Source organism: Amphibalanus amphitrite, unplaced genomic scaffold (genome assembly GCF_019059575.1).
Source record: "Amphibalanus amphitrite isolate SeventyFive unplaced genomic scaffold, NRLGWU_Aamphi_draft 002368F_arrow, whole genome shotgun sequence".
Classification (NCBI taxonomy): domain Eukaryota; kingdom Metazoa; phylum Arthropoda; class Thecostraca; order Balanomorpha; family Balanidae; genus Amphibalanus; species Amphibalanus amphitrite.
The window spans coordinates 222-14293 of record NW_024883827.1 but is presented as its reverse complement, the minus strand read 5'-3'; the positions used below and the strand labels follow the sequence as shown (position 1 = coordinate 14293).

The 14072-nt window shown below is 52.8% G+C and overlaps 1 protein-coding gene across 1 annotated transcript in view; it reads right to left on the bottom strand.

Moving 5' to 3' along the window:
• LOC122376878 (pancreatic triacylglycerol lipase-like) overlaps window positions 1-12535 on the bottom strand; it is a 31126-nt gene extending 18591 nt beyond the window's left edge. The window contains exons 1-4 of the mRNA XM_043356864.1: window positions 12311-12535; window positions 8597-8702; window positions 8176-8364; window positions 173-300 (exon numbers count right to left, since the gene is read on the bottom strand). Of these exons, the coding sequence (XP_043212799.1) occupies window positions 173-300; window positions 8176-8364; window positions 8597-8702; window positions 12311-12354 (467 nt within the window). The 5' untranslated portion in view covers window positions 12355-12535. The remainder of the gene's footprint in view (window positions 1-172; window positions 301-8175; window positions 8365-8596; window positions 8703-12310) is intronic.
• Window positions 12536-14072: the final 1537 nt, after the last annotated feature.

Sequence of the window (14072 nt, the reverse complement as noted above, 5' to 3'; positions counted from 1 at the left end):
CCGTGACCGGGGGCCCTCGGACCGCGGGTCGCGGGATCTCCGCCACTCGCCTCCTCACGACTTCACAGGCCAATTGATTATGGCATGCCGATCACGGTTATGACGTGTTGTCGCCGACCCGCGACCTGTGACCTGTTTGGCCGACGCTGACCTGCAGCGTTTGCATCCTCACCTGTTAACCAGCTGCTTGATGAGCAGTGCCACCTGCCGTCCCACCAGCCGCGTGTTGACCGCCGCTCTCATGTAGTTCGGCGTGGCAGCGCCCTTGTCCCAGTGCACGCAGATCACATTGCAGTCCAGCTGTAGATAGAGAGAGGGAGAGAGTCAGGTACAGACCAAGTAACGGACGATCCGAAAATGATTCAAGAACCACACCTAAGGTCTCATATTGGGTTTGACATATTACGTTCTTATATGACCTAATGATGGGATGTGAAATTAGATTATACTCTTGACGTGTGAAATTCTTGCATTGGTAGAATGCCTGCAAAACTGGCGCACATATTACAGAGCACATGTGTAGCTCTACGTATTTCTGCAGCTTCCAGCGACATATTTTGTAATTGTTTACTAGAGTGTTAAGTGATTACAAGCAAGCCGTGTCGATAATGAGGGCGTCACGGCCGATGGGCACCCGCCCGTCCCCGGCAGCTCGGAGCGGCAGCGGCAGATGGACAGAGGCTCTCCGCGCTGCAGCGGTGGTCGGCACACCGCTCGTCCCGCCCTCCCCGGTCAACCGCGGCGCCGTTCGGTCACTGGTGGTCCCAGCTCCGGTCCGGTCCGGCGCGCACAAAACACCGCCCGGAACCGAACGGTCCGGTGGGTGTCGGGCGTCCTCGGCGCCCGCTCCGCGCCACCGCGCCGCAGCTGTGCCGTCCGCGCCGCAGCTGTCTCTGTTTCGCCGCCGCCGCCGCCGCTCGCCGTTTGCGTCATATCTGCCGCGGTCAAGAGCAGCAGCGGCACCGGCGCGACGGGTCGGCGCTGATAGAGCGGCCGCTTCATTACCAAAGCCGCACCGCCAGCCACACAAGGTCGCCAGCCGTGCCGTTGCCATGGTGACCGGTCGTACGCACGCGATGGCGCAACGCTCGAACTGGCCCCATGTGACGCTGCCAGGGCTGTGGTGACAGCGCCGCCGAGTGTGCAGCAGAGGACGGCACAGAAACTTCCAGCAGCGTGGGCGCGATGTCCCAAACTAACTGGTTTGTAGACACCTAAGAATGTTCGTTATGGGCTGCCACGAACGTCTGGAGCGGTTGGATTGCTCAAGTCTATGAAGTAAGTATGTCAAGTTCATAATGTAACGTTTTGTGAAATATGGGACAAATCTGCTCGTCTCTATGTCAAAAATAAACTGATGTGGTCTTTCTACACACCAGCGGATTATGTTTTACCTCGCATTCACTAATGCCCTCGAAGTAGGCCGGTTAGCACATAGACCAGCTAGTCGCTGCTCACCTGCCAGAGTTCACTTAATGGTTAAATCGGGTGAGACATCGCTGGATCTTCTGTGAGCCCTAGTGACATAGACTCATACTCTTAGCTTTTACCTGTAGAGGGTCGCATCATTGACGCGCATTGTCGAGAACTGCCTTCGACACAGATCTGTTTTACAATCCGTCACGCTTTACTCTAATACCTATCACACGGCACCATTGATATCTTTGTCAGCTACCACTTGACACGTGGTCGAAGCATGGATTAGAGATTTCCTGGATCGGCAACTCTCCGTCGGCGCCTTTGATGTAAGCGACCACGGCTGGCCACCTAGCGGCGGAGTGGTGAAGCTTGGTGAGATAGGACGGCGGAGGGTTGGGCGCTAATCCCTGTGGTAAACTGCGGGCCAAGATCAATCGAATTTAGGGATTGAACGGCTGGGTGCGGTGCGTTAAAACGAAGTTATGGTGTCGGGAACGTCCAGTAAGTCCATATTTGTCCTCAACGAAGTAATCGGACCATTGGGGTAAGACATTTTGTCTCGGCAGAGGACGTGCATGCCCAGTCGCCAAGCTCTTATGCCGGCGTAAAATGCACGCATCACCATCTTTTGATACACACTGTTCAATCTTTTCCATCCTCAGGATAGTCAAATCCTTTTCCTCCACGCCTCAACCCCCTGATCCGGGCTGGGCGGGCAACTTTATCCCATGCGGGCAGCTCCGCCAGAGCACACCCGTAACCGGGTGCAGAGAGTACGTACCTACTTGGGAGGCTGGTCGGCCCGTCCATTCGGACGGGCTCACTAGAGTGCCTGCCAAGACCAATGTCTCCCCCTAATTCTAATCATCATAGGCGGCGGAATGGGGGGGGGGGGAGTTGGAGTACCGTACCCCCTTTGATTTTGGCATTTTAACATTAGCCCCATGGGCGTTGCATGGAAAGAATGGGATCAAATGTCGGCAGTTCCCCTTTATTGAAGTTGTCCCACCGCCACTGCCTATCATCGTTCCGGCTCTGAACTGGTCTCGTCAGACCGAAAGGGCCTAACCCAACAAAACAAACAAAGAAACAAATCACTTCGCTATAAAATAATCTCGGAGCCGCGATTTCGGCACTAACGGGCTCTTCTTACTTCAGCACGTCAAATGCTATATTCTTTGCTTGGTGGATGGATACCTAAGGTCAACTCGAGTGTGGACCAGGTTACATTATGGAACACTGATCTAATCTGATCTACACTGATCTAATAGGTCAAGATCAGTCAGATCAAAGTCACTAAGGTCACGAAGTTGGTTGAAGGAGGTTGTATTGCATTCCTATCATTCGATTCAATGGTCTTCCTGAGTCCATTGATGGCTTTTGCGACTCGCTAACTCGATTTGATGAGATCACTTCCGGCGCCAAAATAACAGTTTCCATAGTTCCCCGCAATGACATAGTGGCTTATAATGGTGAGGTCATGTTAGCGACCTGACCTCAGGTGCCCTTTAAGAAAAATCCAATATATACAAGTAAAGAGGTCTTGGGAGCAGGGCTGCGGAGTCCGGAGTCGGTCGGAGTCGACAGTTCTGACCGGGGCCGGAGTCGGAGTCGATTTTGCGAACCGGAGTCTAGCCGCCGAAAATCCATCGACTCCGCAGACCTGGCAAGGCTGCAGAGTCGGAGTCGAAGTTGAAGTCGGTCGGAGTCGACAGATCTGCCCGGAGTGGGAGTAGAAGTGGGAGTCGGAGTCATCGAAAATCCATCGACTCTGCAGCCCTGCTAAGTTTCATCTTCCAGTGAAAATCGTCTGGCACTGAGGGCGTTGCGAAGTTGCAGCACTGAACTATTTTAGGACCGTGCAGAACGGCAGAGGTTTACGTATGACGTCATGGTCAGTGATCTGACCCGACCTGAAAATGTGGTTGATTTCACAAGATCCGGCTTGAATCAAAGGCCTGGTGTTCCAAGTTTCAGCTCTTTATCCCCAGCGCCATACGATCAATCGCGAAAAAACCGTCAGGGTGGGGCGACGCCTGAGTGACCCGCCCCCCTCCCCGTGTTAAAGTTAAATCCTTCTCAACTCATAAAGATTATGAAAAACAGTGCCGTTATCCTTTATCAGTTGAACTTCGAAGATAAACTGCTCAAAAACCACCCAACCACCCCGTCCCATGATTGGAACGCATAGCCGCCAAACACCGGCGTCCTATCTGGAGTTGGCGCATGCGCACTGCGATATTTGGTCGCGAATCGGTGGAGAGTTGCCAATCCAGTAAATACTTCATCCATGGTCGAAGTTCCCCATCAGCGCTCCGCCTCTCGCCACTGAGTCTGAGTCGGTCAGCTCGCTGACTTGCTGAGCTGCCGATGAGCTCCCGAGCGCGGTCAATGGCCAAACGTGCCGGCAGCTGGCCGACCGGAGACCGACGAACCGGGTCAGCAGACGACCGGCCGCGCGTGGCCGCACTTTTCCGCCGACAGCTGGCGCTCAGACCTCCCTGCTTCTATAGTCGCTACAACGCTGCCGCGTCAAATTGGGCCTCAGTGTGACAGAGCAATCCACAGAGCACCATGCTGGTCCCCAGAGCATCACATCGGCCCTAAGTGCCCCACATTTGTCAGCTGTCTTGTCACCAAATGAGAATGGTCTGCTGACATTCCACAGTTTGTCACATTAGCCCTATATCTTGCAAAGCTGGTCCCTATAGCTCCAAGCTGAGCATTTTGCAGCATATCGGCCTACTAAGCATTCACATGGATCGACAGTGCGCCACACTGGCCCCCAGTGCGCTACAATGCGGCATACTGGCCCCCAGTGCGCCACACTGGCCCCCAGTGCGCCACACTGGCTCCCTGTGCGCCACACTGGCCCCCAGTGCGCCACACTGGCTCCCTGTGCGCCACACTGGCTCCCTGTGCGCCACACTGGCCCCCTGTGCGCCACGGCAGTGCCGAGCGGCGATGGTCGCGGTTCGCTGGCCGTCCTGGGGGAGTGGGCCGTGAGCGCCGTATTTCCTAACGTGCCCACACGATGACGAAACACAGCGACACCCGGGAGCGGGACCAGGGAACGTGACGATCGCCGACCGCGTGTGTCGCTGTCCACTGTCCACTGTCCACTGTCCAGTGTCTGTCCACTGTCCACTGTCCACTGACCACCGTCCGCTGCCCACTGACCACTGTCCACTGTCTACTGTCCGCTGTCCTCTGCCCATTGTCCACTGACCACTGTCCTCTGCCCATTGTCCACTGACCACTGTCTACTGTCCACTGTCCACTGTCCACTGTCCACTGTCCTCTGCCCATTGCCCACCATTCACTGTCCGCTGTCCATCGTACACCACTTCTGTCCACTGTCCGCTGTCTACTGACCACTGTCGCCTTCTAGCACCTTTAGGTGGAGCTTGCAGTGACCTTCACCCAACTTCTTAGTAATCTGATGGCGAAGGCATTGAAGCTTCAATAGAATGTTACAGTGACCTCTTAGGCTGATGGTGTCCTAAGTGTTGCCTTACAGTGACCTGATTATCACTGACATTGTCCTGCGAACTCAGGTCCCTCACAATTACCTCATAAATATTTCACATTGACCCTTCAGTGACCTAACAATGACCTTGAAATGACCTTGTATCTGCCAATCACAAGTCTCTGAGCCAGAGAGCTGAGCCCGCTTCGGTTTGGTTCAGCCTCAGAGAGGCAAGCACCTGGCGTTATCACTGATGCGTGCTCAATCTGAACCGTTCTCTCGGCACGAAATCAGCCGTGACGCCGTCACGGGGGCCCAGTGACGCCAGTGTAACGTCACAACAACAAACTCCGCCGGAACGTAAAGGATTTGTCCCATTCATCTGGCTCTTATGAAGTGTCACAGGTCGTCTGGACCATGATGACGGCTGGAACTGGTTTGATTAAAATAAAATATGATTATATAAGAAAGTGAGACGTGTTTCGCGCCATCCGGGACAAAATTCATTCTATTGAAAAAATCAATAGTGTTGGATCTCTTTTGCAGCACCTAATAATGTTAGGTTCTCAACGACAAACAAATCATATCATCAATAGCTTGCACAATTACTTACACATTTGATGAGACAATCAAGGCATATAAGTGATGGATTAACATACGAAAGAACCAACACTTGCTGGGGCAGCTGTTCCAAATCACACTGATGACGTAAAAACCAGCTCTGATGCAGCGTATCTGGGCGGAAGCGAATGACGTCAGCAACTAGCCAATGCTGTTTGAGCTTCAGACCTCGACTGGCTGCCCAGTCCCGTGTTATCACCTGCGCAAGAAGCATGCGGAGGCCGCCAGCGCCCACTCTGCCTGAACGGGCGGCAGCCTAATGCGGGCGGATGTGGCCTGCAGGATCTGGCGAGTTGGTCGCTAGTGCGCTAGCCGGGAGATCAAAACTATCCGAGCACTAGCGGGACAGCTGGATAGCACATAGAGCACTATATGATGGCTATAGGATGACCGGGACAGACTTAGACGGGAGTGCAGAGTACGATGGAACTAGGAGGGTATAGATGATGGAAGTCGAACCGGGGAAGATTGGACCGAAACTGAGCACAGCCGAGTAGCTTGGACCGAGTTAGATCGTTCTGGTACTTTGATACTGAAGATTGATTAGTGCCGTTCGTGGAGTGATCCCGAGTCATCACCCATAACAATTTACAATGTCGTCATTGTTTCAGACTCAGAGTGTCTTCAGATCAGTTCAATCTCTAGATTGTGACAGCTCAGCTTGAAGTCAGCTGTGCATGATGCGACGGGTTTTACTTGCTCTCACTTGCTTACTTGTTGGGGTTTCTTGATCTCTCAGTCGAGCAGCGGTATGATGCATCAGATAAATCACCTCCTAGGTATGCAAATAATGCAGATCTTATATTTCTTGCTGGCATGTAACTCAGTATAACAATATTTTACATCAGCATCTTATCAGCTTCTTTTTACATCTTAATGCATAGAAATAGCTTCATTTCTCATTTTGGAGATCCGGCGAAAGAGTTTAGCATGAGAGTATAAAAACATAGGCACTCAAATATTTACTTTGACATTATCGTTTTGATTGCACGAGAACACGAGACACAGTAAGCAGCTCACGTCTCAAATATCTAGGGGAAGCGGGGGGAACACCGCCACTGTGGGAAACACCGCCACCCCCATCTGGCGGCGAAAGTATGAACTATAAAGTGTAAAAATCCGTTATTTCCTATTAACCGCACGAAGGTAAGCGTCTTCTGATTTGTGTTCCGGTGTTTCAGTGTAATCGAAGCTCATTGTGGGCATTTAAAGAAAAATGCACATTCTCTTATAAAAATTCGATGAGTTGGGAGCACTTTTGAATGTCTTTAAGTAGAGACTCATTTTGATTTACTTGATTACATCGAAAAATAACTGATCGGCTTTGTCCAGTAAGATAGGTTTGCTTGAACCGTGTAGTACATTCTTGCCGCTGGCGATTTTTGCTTGTGATCACTTATTGGGGAACACCGCCACCCCGTGGCGGTGTTACCCCAATTGAGGTTGCGGTGTTTCCTGTTCGTAGCGTGATAAGTGATGAAATTCCAAAGACACGCTTTATTTATGTTCGTAGATGTTCCTAAGTCGGGAATAAGCAGCTTATTTGACTTTTTACTTTATATTTTTCATGCATCCCGACCAAGCACTTGCCAGCTGTATAAAACTGGCAAACAGCTGATGAACCTATACCTATTTAGGTGTCCATTACCGATTATTTGCGAAAATTACCACTTACCGACAGGAAACTCATCGCACGCGATCTCTGAACAATTAAAAGCTTTCGTAGGGATGGGTTGGGTTAACATCAACACCGGTGGCGGGGTTACCCACACAATTTGTAGGCGGCAAATATGCAAGGTATTTTTAAAAGTCGTGATACATGAAAACCTTTTAGGAGCATGCAAAATAAGTACCTAAAACACGTGAGCAAATGTTTAAATATTGTAACCAAGACAATAACTACCAAGAGACTTCACACATATTCTCTCATTTTGGCGAAAAGCTTAGGGGGGGCGGTGTTACCCCCGCTTCCCCTATTCCGTGCCCCTGCATATCAGCGGTGGGTTGCCTTTCGCGTCGGGACCTAGGGCCGGCGCTGCTGGGTTTCTCCGCGTCATACGATAAGCTGCCGAGGGTCCGGCTTCGCTCGACGTCACTGTGACCCGACTGGGAGTTACGCCACCGCACCGCCGGAGGTCCCACTGCAGCTGACCCTTCGCTGGCCACGACCCGGGACGTGACTGACGCATATCGCAAACAGCGCGGGGCTGTGCACGCAATGGCCCGCTGACGTCCCGCGAGCGCGTGCCGCCTGTTGATGGCCTCGTAAGGTCAACGGATAGGCTAGTTGGTTACTAGCTACTATTGGGACAAGCGCTATAGCCTGTGAGCGAAAAGCTAGTTGAAACCCTCATTCTGTGCCTCAGAGAACGACGCTGCCATGACAACAGGCCTTGCTCGGAAATCGAACCCGGACGGCGGACAGCTTTCTCATGAGACAGGGAATTGTGATTACTGGTTTCTTCAGTGTGATTGTGATTATGAAGACAAGCGCAGGCAAAATCATTATACCTGGCAGTCCCTGCACTGTGGGGGAGCATGTCAACACATCATGAGCGGCGCTCTATGTACGTTGTACAGGGCCCGGCGGCCCGGCCGAGCGAGAGGGGACTGTGAGCGGCGCTCTATGAACAGGTCCCGGGCCCGGCCGAGGAAGGCGGACTCACCGTGAAGAGCAGAGCCTCGCGCATCTCGTGCGCCCAGACGCGGTTGCAGCTGCTGCCGAAGCCGTGGATGATGACCTTGGTGGGCAGCGAGCCGTTGAAGCGGCTGATGTCCAGCGGGCCGGGCCGGTACGGGATGACCTGCGCCAGGTGCTTGTTGGTCGGCCCGTAAAACATGAACGTGGTGCCGATCTGAAACAGCGGGAGGGGCAGCGGTTATGGACAGAAATGGCTGAATATGAATGTCATGGTAGCTACTCGAACGGATTGCTTGAAAAAAATATTAAGCCCAATGCCGAAACGCTGCGTAATAACATCTCATCAACGAAATATAAAAAATAGAGAAAACAATGAAGTAAATCAGCGTTTATAATCGTATTACGTATGTAAGTTCAAGTCGGAGAGCCCGTTTGAGCCTTCGTACCTCCTCGGGCGGTGATGGCAGCATGTCCAGGTAGTCGAAGGGCCCGCTGTCCCGGAAACAGCCGAGCTCCTTGTAACAGACCACCTCCTCATCGCGCTTAAAACGCCTGAAAAAAGAAAAAAGGTAAAACGTAACCGAAACTGCTCTGCCGATGCTTAGTCGCAAGATTGCTTGACATCTTTGACTTAATTAACATGGTTAAGAGTCACGTGTCAAGAATTGACAATTGCGCCACCTTTTTATAAGGATCTTAGAGTTGACATCTGACTCGTAAACGGCATATGTATATCATTCATGTAGGGGAAGCGGGGGGAACACCGCCACTGTGGGAAACACCGCCACCCCATCTGGCGGCGAAAGTGTGCAATGTGAAGTGTAAAAATCCGTTATTTCCTATTAACCGCACGAAGGTAAGCGTCTTCTGATTTGTGTTCCGGTGATTCAGTGTAATAGAAGCTTAATGTGGGCATTTAAAGAAAAATGTACATTCTCTTATAAAAATTCGATGAGTTGGGAGCACTTTTGAATGTCTTTAAGAAGAGACTCATTTTGATTTACTTGATTACATCGAAAAATAATTGATCGGCTTTGTCCAGTAAGATAAGTTTGCTTGAACCGTGTAGTACATTCTTGCCGCTGGCGATTTTTGCTTGTGATCACTTATTGGGGAACACCGCCACCCCGTGGCGGTGTTACCCCGATTGAGGTGGCGGTGTTTCCTGTTCGTAGCGTGATAAGTGATGGAACTCCCAAAGAGACGCTTTTTTATGTTCGTAGATGTTCCTAAGTCGGGAATAAGCAGCTTCTTTGATTTTTTACTTTATATTTTTCATGCATCCCGACCAAGCACTTGCCAGCTGTATAAAACTGGCAAAAAGCTGATGAACCTATACCTATTTAGGTGTCCATTACCGATTATTTGCGAAAATTACCACTTACCGACAGGAAACTCATCGCACGCGATCTCTGAACAATTAAAAGCTTTCTTAGGAATGGGTTGGGTTAACATCAACACCGGTGGCGGGGTTACCCACACAATTTGTAGGCGGCAAATATGCAAGGTATTTTTAAAAGTCGTGATACATGAAAACCTTTTAGGAGCATGCAAAATAAGTACCTAAAACACGTGAGAAAATGTTTAAATATTGTAACCAAGACAATAACTACCAAGAGACTTCACACATATTCTCTCATTTTGGCGAAAAGCTTAGGGGGGCGGTGTTACCCCCGCTTCCCCTAAAGCATTTTGACTTAACTCTGTAAAACGCCAGTGATGTGATTTGTGCGTTTTTCAAATTGGTATTAGTTGAGGTTATTATCACTCATCATCACGGGTGACTTCTGATGGGAGTGATCATAGGCCAACAGTCCATGTGGCCGTACAGCTAATATCCCGCTTACATAACCGCAATCACCTATTGTTTTCCAATGTCGACATCCCGCTCGATGCGTTAGACTGATCCCCCCTGGCGACTGGAGTGTGAACATTCCAGGGAGCGTCGAACACCGCGGGCAATAGATATTGTGCGTGCCTTGCGTAACTCTGCCATTTCTACCTTCATACAGAGCTCATTGGTGAGACCTAGAACGTAACTGCGCTGTCGACAAAGTCGAGTACGGCTTTGTACCTAGTTATTTCCCTAGTTGCGGCTCTGTTATTCCTGTTTGCATTTGCTCGTGTGGTGCACATTAAACAATGTTTATCAAGATAATATCAAAGGTAGCGTTCTGCCTGTTGTTTGATTCAGCGGTGCAGCGTTTGCGCTGGTCTCAAATTCGTAGCCTGGATCTGAAGAGCACCGTTTCTTACGGCGCAGAGCTGCACACTCGCGACACAGAGCAGAAGCGGCTCGGCGGACGCTCGGTCCAGTGACGCCAGCCGCGCGCCCCGCCGCCCCGGCTCCCGCGTGTCGCGTGGTGTTTTCATTTTAGCTGACTGGCTGCCGGTCGCCGCGGCTGTCACCAGAGAGCAGAGCGCCCACCCTGCGTCACACACCTGCGGCGGAAACCGGCAGGGCAGGCCGCTGCAGTCCAGTGAGCTGGCGGTACGAGACGGAGCACGGACCGGAATAGACCGGAATAGGTCGAACCCGGGCGATCTGCCCGGCCGATACCGGACGGGGGAGACGGGGAGGGGATCCGGGCGGACCATCACAGACCGGAACGGGCCATTGACAGACCAGGATGGATCACAGGGAGACCTGGAGGGACCACCCGAAGGCCTGGAGGAACTACCGCGACATTTGGACGGACTAAAATGAGAGGAAAAGACATGAGAGGACAATAAACACAAACAGAGATAGGGCTGCACCACACTTGGACCAAGACCTGTCGTCTAGTGACCTGAAATGGCTGTGGCCCGTCCTGGCCGCGCAATACGGGGTCCGAGTACGATGGTAGGCCTGTGCGGGTGGTCGGTCTGTCCGGTTAGTCTGTGCGTATATACGGGGTGGCCCGTGCGGGTGGCGGTCGGGCCGGTTCGGCGCTAGTCTGTCCGGTTATTCCGTCCGGGTTCTCCGCTCCGAGCGCCGCTGACTCACTGCTCCGACCGGAAACGTGCGCTCGTGCGCTGTGACAGGCGCCGGACGGGGATCAGTGACACAGAGCGTGCACGCCGCGATAGGCACAAAAGGAAACCAGCCTCTCCGGACTGGTGGACACTGAGCCGGAGAAATGAGTCCGGGCTGTACCGGCGTGGCAGGGACAAATTCGGCGCAGAGTAACGCCTACATATGACAGGTGATACCATCACACGGATCTCGCTGAGTACTAACAAGCGCAGTAGTAGTCACTTTCCAATGCAGATTATGTTTTCTGGAGACAAGTACCAGCTGTAGTTTTCATCTTAATAAGCAGCCATAATAAAAACAACACTCCTGAAACACAAACGGACTGAAAGTGAAACTCGCAGACCACGTTACTAGTCCGGCCGGCGCGGCGGCGGGACGGAGGCCGCTCGTCGACCGCTCATGTGTTATGTATGGAGGGCGTCGGCGGCCGACCGGCCGGCTGTGGACGCCTGTTCACCGCCCAGGGGCTCGGCTGGACAGGCTCGCACTGTAGGTGTTACAGGGGTAGCTGCGGCGCTGGCGCAGGAGCTAACAATGATTTACAGTGGCTGTTGTAAGCCGAAGCTGGTGGCTTAATAGCAAGAACGACTCATGTTCGCCTAGTCAACAGAGAGATTCGAGCCTCTTAAATAGAATACGTAAGTAAAGCTACTGATGAAGGTCCCTATCACCCCTTGTTGGTCTTACACATGGTCGCAGTTCAAATGTTTGTCTCGTTTGGCGCCAGGCCAGAGTTGTGGTCAAAGTTCACTCTCGCTCGCTGGTCCTACCTCTCCGGGCAATCAGCCAGCCTCTCCGCTCAGACCGCCCGCTGGCAGCCACGCTAATTCAATAGAGAGCTGGTTTCAGCCGCCTCCTCTGCGGGCCAGCGCGATAGACGGGCACGATCTGCCCTCGGGCAGCCTGTCTGCCTCTCTCTCTCTCTCCCTCTCTCCCTTTCCCTCAATCTCTCTCTCTCTCCACTTCTCTATCTCCCCTTCTCTCTCTCCCCCTCTCTCTCTAGCTCTTACAACTGCCTACGTCAGTAATTATATTCAGGTATCCAGTAATTTGATTCATTCCCAAAGCACGTAACTGCACGCAAAAGTAACGAAATGCAACATCGTTTACCACTGCTATCACCTCATTTCAATTCTTGACCCACCTGCGTGATTTCTTCTTGCCCATGCGTGTGGCGTATTCTCTCATGGTCTCTACGACGCTGTAGAGAATCTCGTCGTCGTTGGCCTCATCGTACACCTCCAGGTTCGGGTGTGAGAACAGACGGAAGTCGCCGACGTTCGTCGACGACGGTGACGGCGAGAACTTCTCGGCCGAGGACGAGAATAGCGCGGCAGTGGCCGGCGCCGCTCCCGTCAAACACAGACCTGTGGAGCGGAGGGGGGGGGGGGGGGAGGTCAGACACAGACCTTTGGCCAAGTGGCCGGCGCCAATCCCGTCAAACACAGACCTGTGGAGTGGAGGGGGATGGTCAAACACAGACCTGTTGAGCGGAGGGAGAGGGTCAGACATAGAATAAAGGACTCATAGAAAAGGTCATAAATAACTCACTTTCATGAGAGATATCGAGCTGTTTGAAATTGGACTTGGAAGTCTATTACACTGTATTGCCGTTGCATTGATTCCATTCCAGGTAATAAACATTACTGTGTGGGGAACGAAATTCAATCTGTAGGCTCTAAGCTGTCACAGGAGTGGCTGGATCATTATTTATGTGCTAAAGATCCATTTTGGAGGCGAAGCGGTCCCGGCAACGACACAGCTGCATCGGCCGAGAATGCCGGCACCACCACACACGGTCGCCAGGCTGGTTGTTGGACAGAATGACGCAAAACCACGGGAAACTTCGTCCGGAGTTCCCATTCTAGAGAGTGATGGTGACCAGGACCAATCAACGTGTCATGCACTTATGCAATGTGGGGAGAGCACGGCAATTTCCTGAGTTCACATTCGCATGCAAAGGACGTTCCCTTTAACTTAACAGCGTCAAAGCCAGTGACGTCAAAATACTAGAAAGCATCACCATTCTCCAATGTCAAAAGTTTGTGCGAGTAGGGAAGGATCAGATAGGATTTCGACAGCCTGTGTTAGTCAGCCTGTTCTCTCCGTTCGGTAAGTCTGTACTCCTATTCTAACCAGCCTGTGATTCGGTCTGCGACCCTTCCCATCGCCTTGGTTTCTCCCGCTGACGGAGGCGCAGGCCGGCGGCCGTTTACCTCAAACCGCACAGGTTTCACCCGACGGAGCGGGGGCGGGGGCGGGGGCGGGGGGCGGGGGCGGGGGCGGGGCGGGGGCGGGAAGGGATGGGCTCAGCTGACAGCCTACCAACAACGCTCCATCACACCGGAGTACAGCGCGGGGCACACCCGCAGACAGACGCAAACAGAATCTCCAGACACAAACAGAGTCCACTCTCTCGGCCGCTGGTCGCCGGCTGGGGGCGGCTCCGGGCGGCGCCCCGCTGGCTCTGACCTGGGTCAGGCCCGGGCCGCCCGACCCACCGCGCCGGCCCGGCCCCTCCGCCACCGAACCCTGCTGTTGACCTGGGGCGCCGTAACGGACCGCTCACCGGGCGGCCACGCGGCTGTTATGTTGATGTGCCCCGGTCGGGAATCGGGACCACATGTCTGTTATGGTGAGGGAGCCCAGGTTGGGACCACATGTCTGTTATGACGAAGAAGCCCCGATCGGGCACGGACGCTCCAAGAGAGGGACAGAGGGGAAGGGGCACGGCAGAAATGGACGGCAGGCGGGCGGCGATTTCCGCATTCTGTGGTCCCAGAACGGGTCGAAGGGATGAAGCAATTAGGAAGGTATTCCGTGCTCTAAATATAGCAGTCAGGTTTACAGGTGCAGCAAGGGAGCAGGGAGAGCGAGATTGAGAGGCCAGAGAGAGAGAGAGAGAG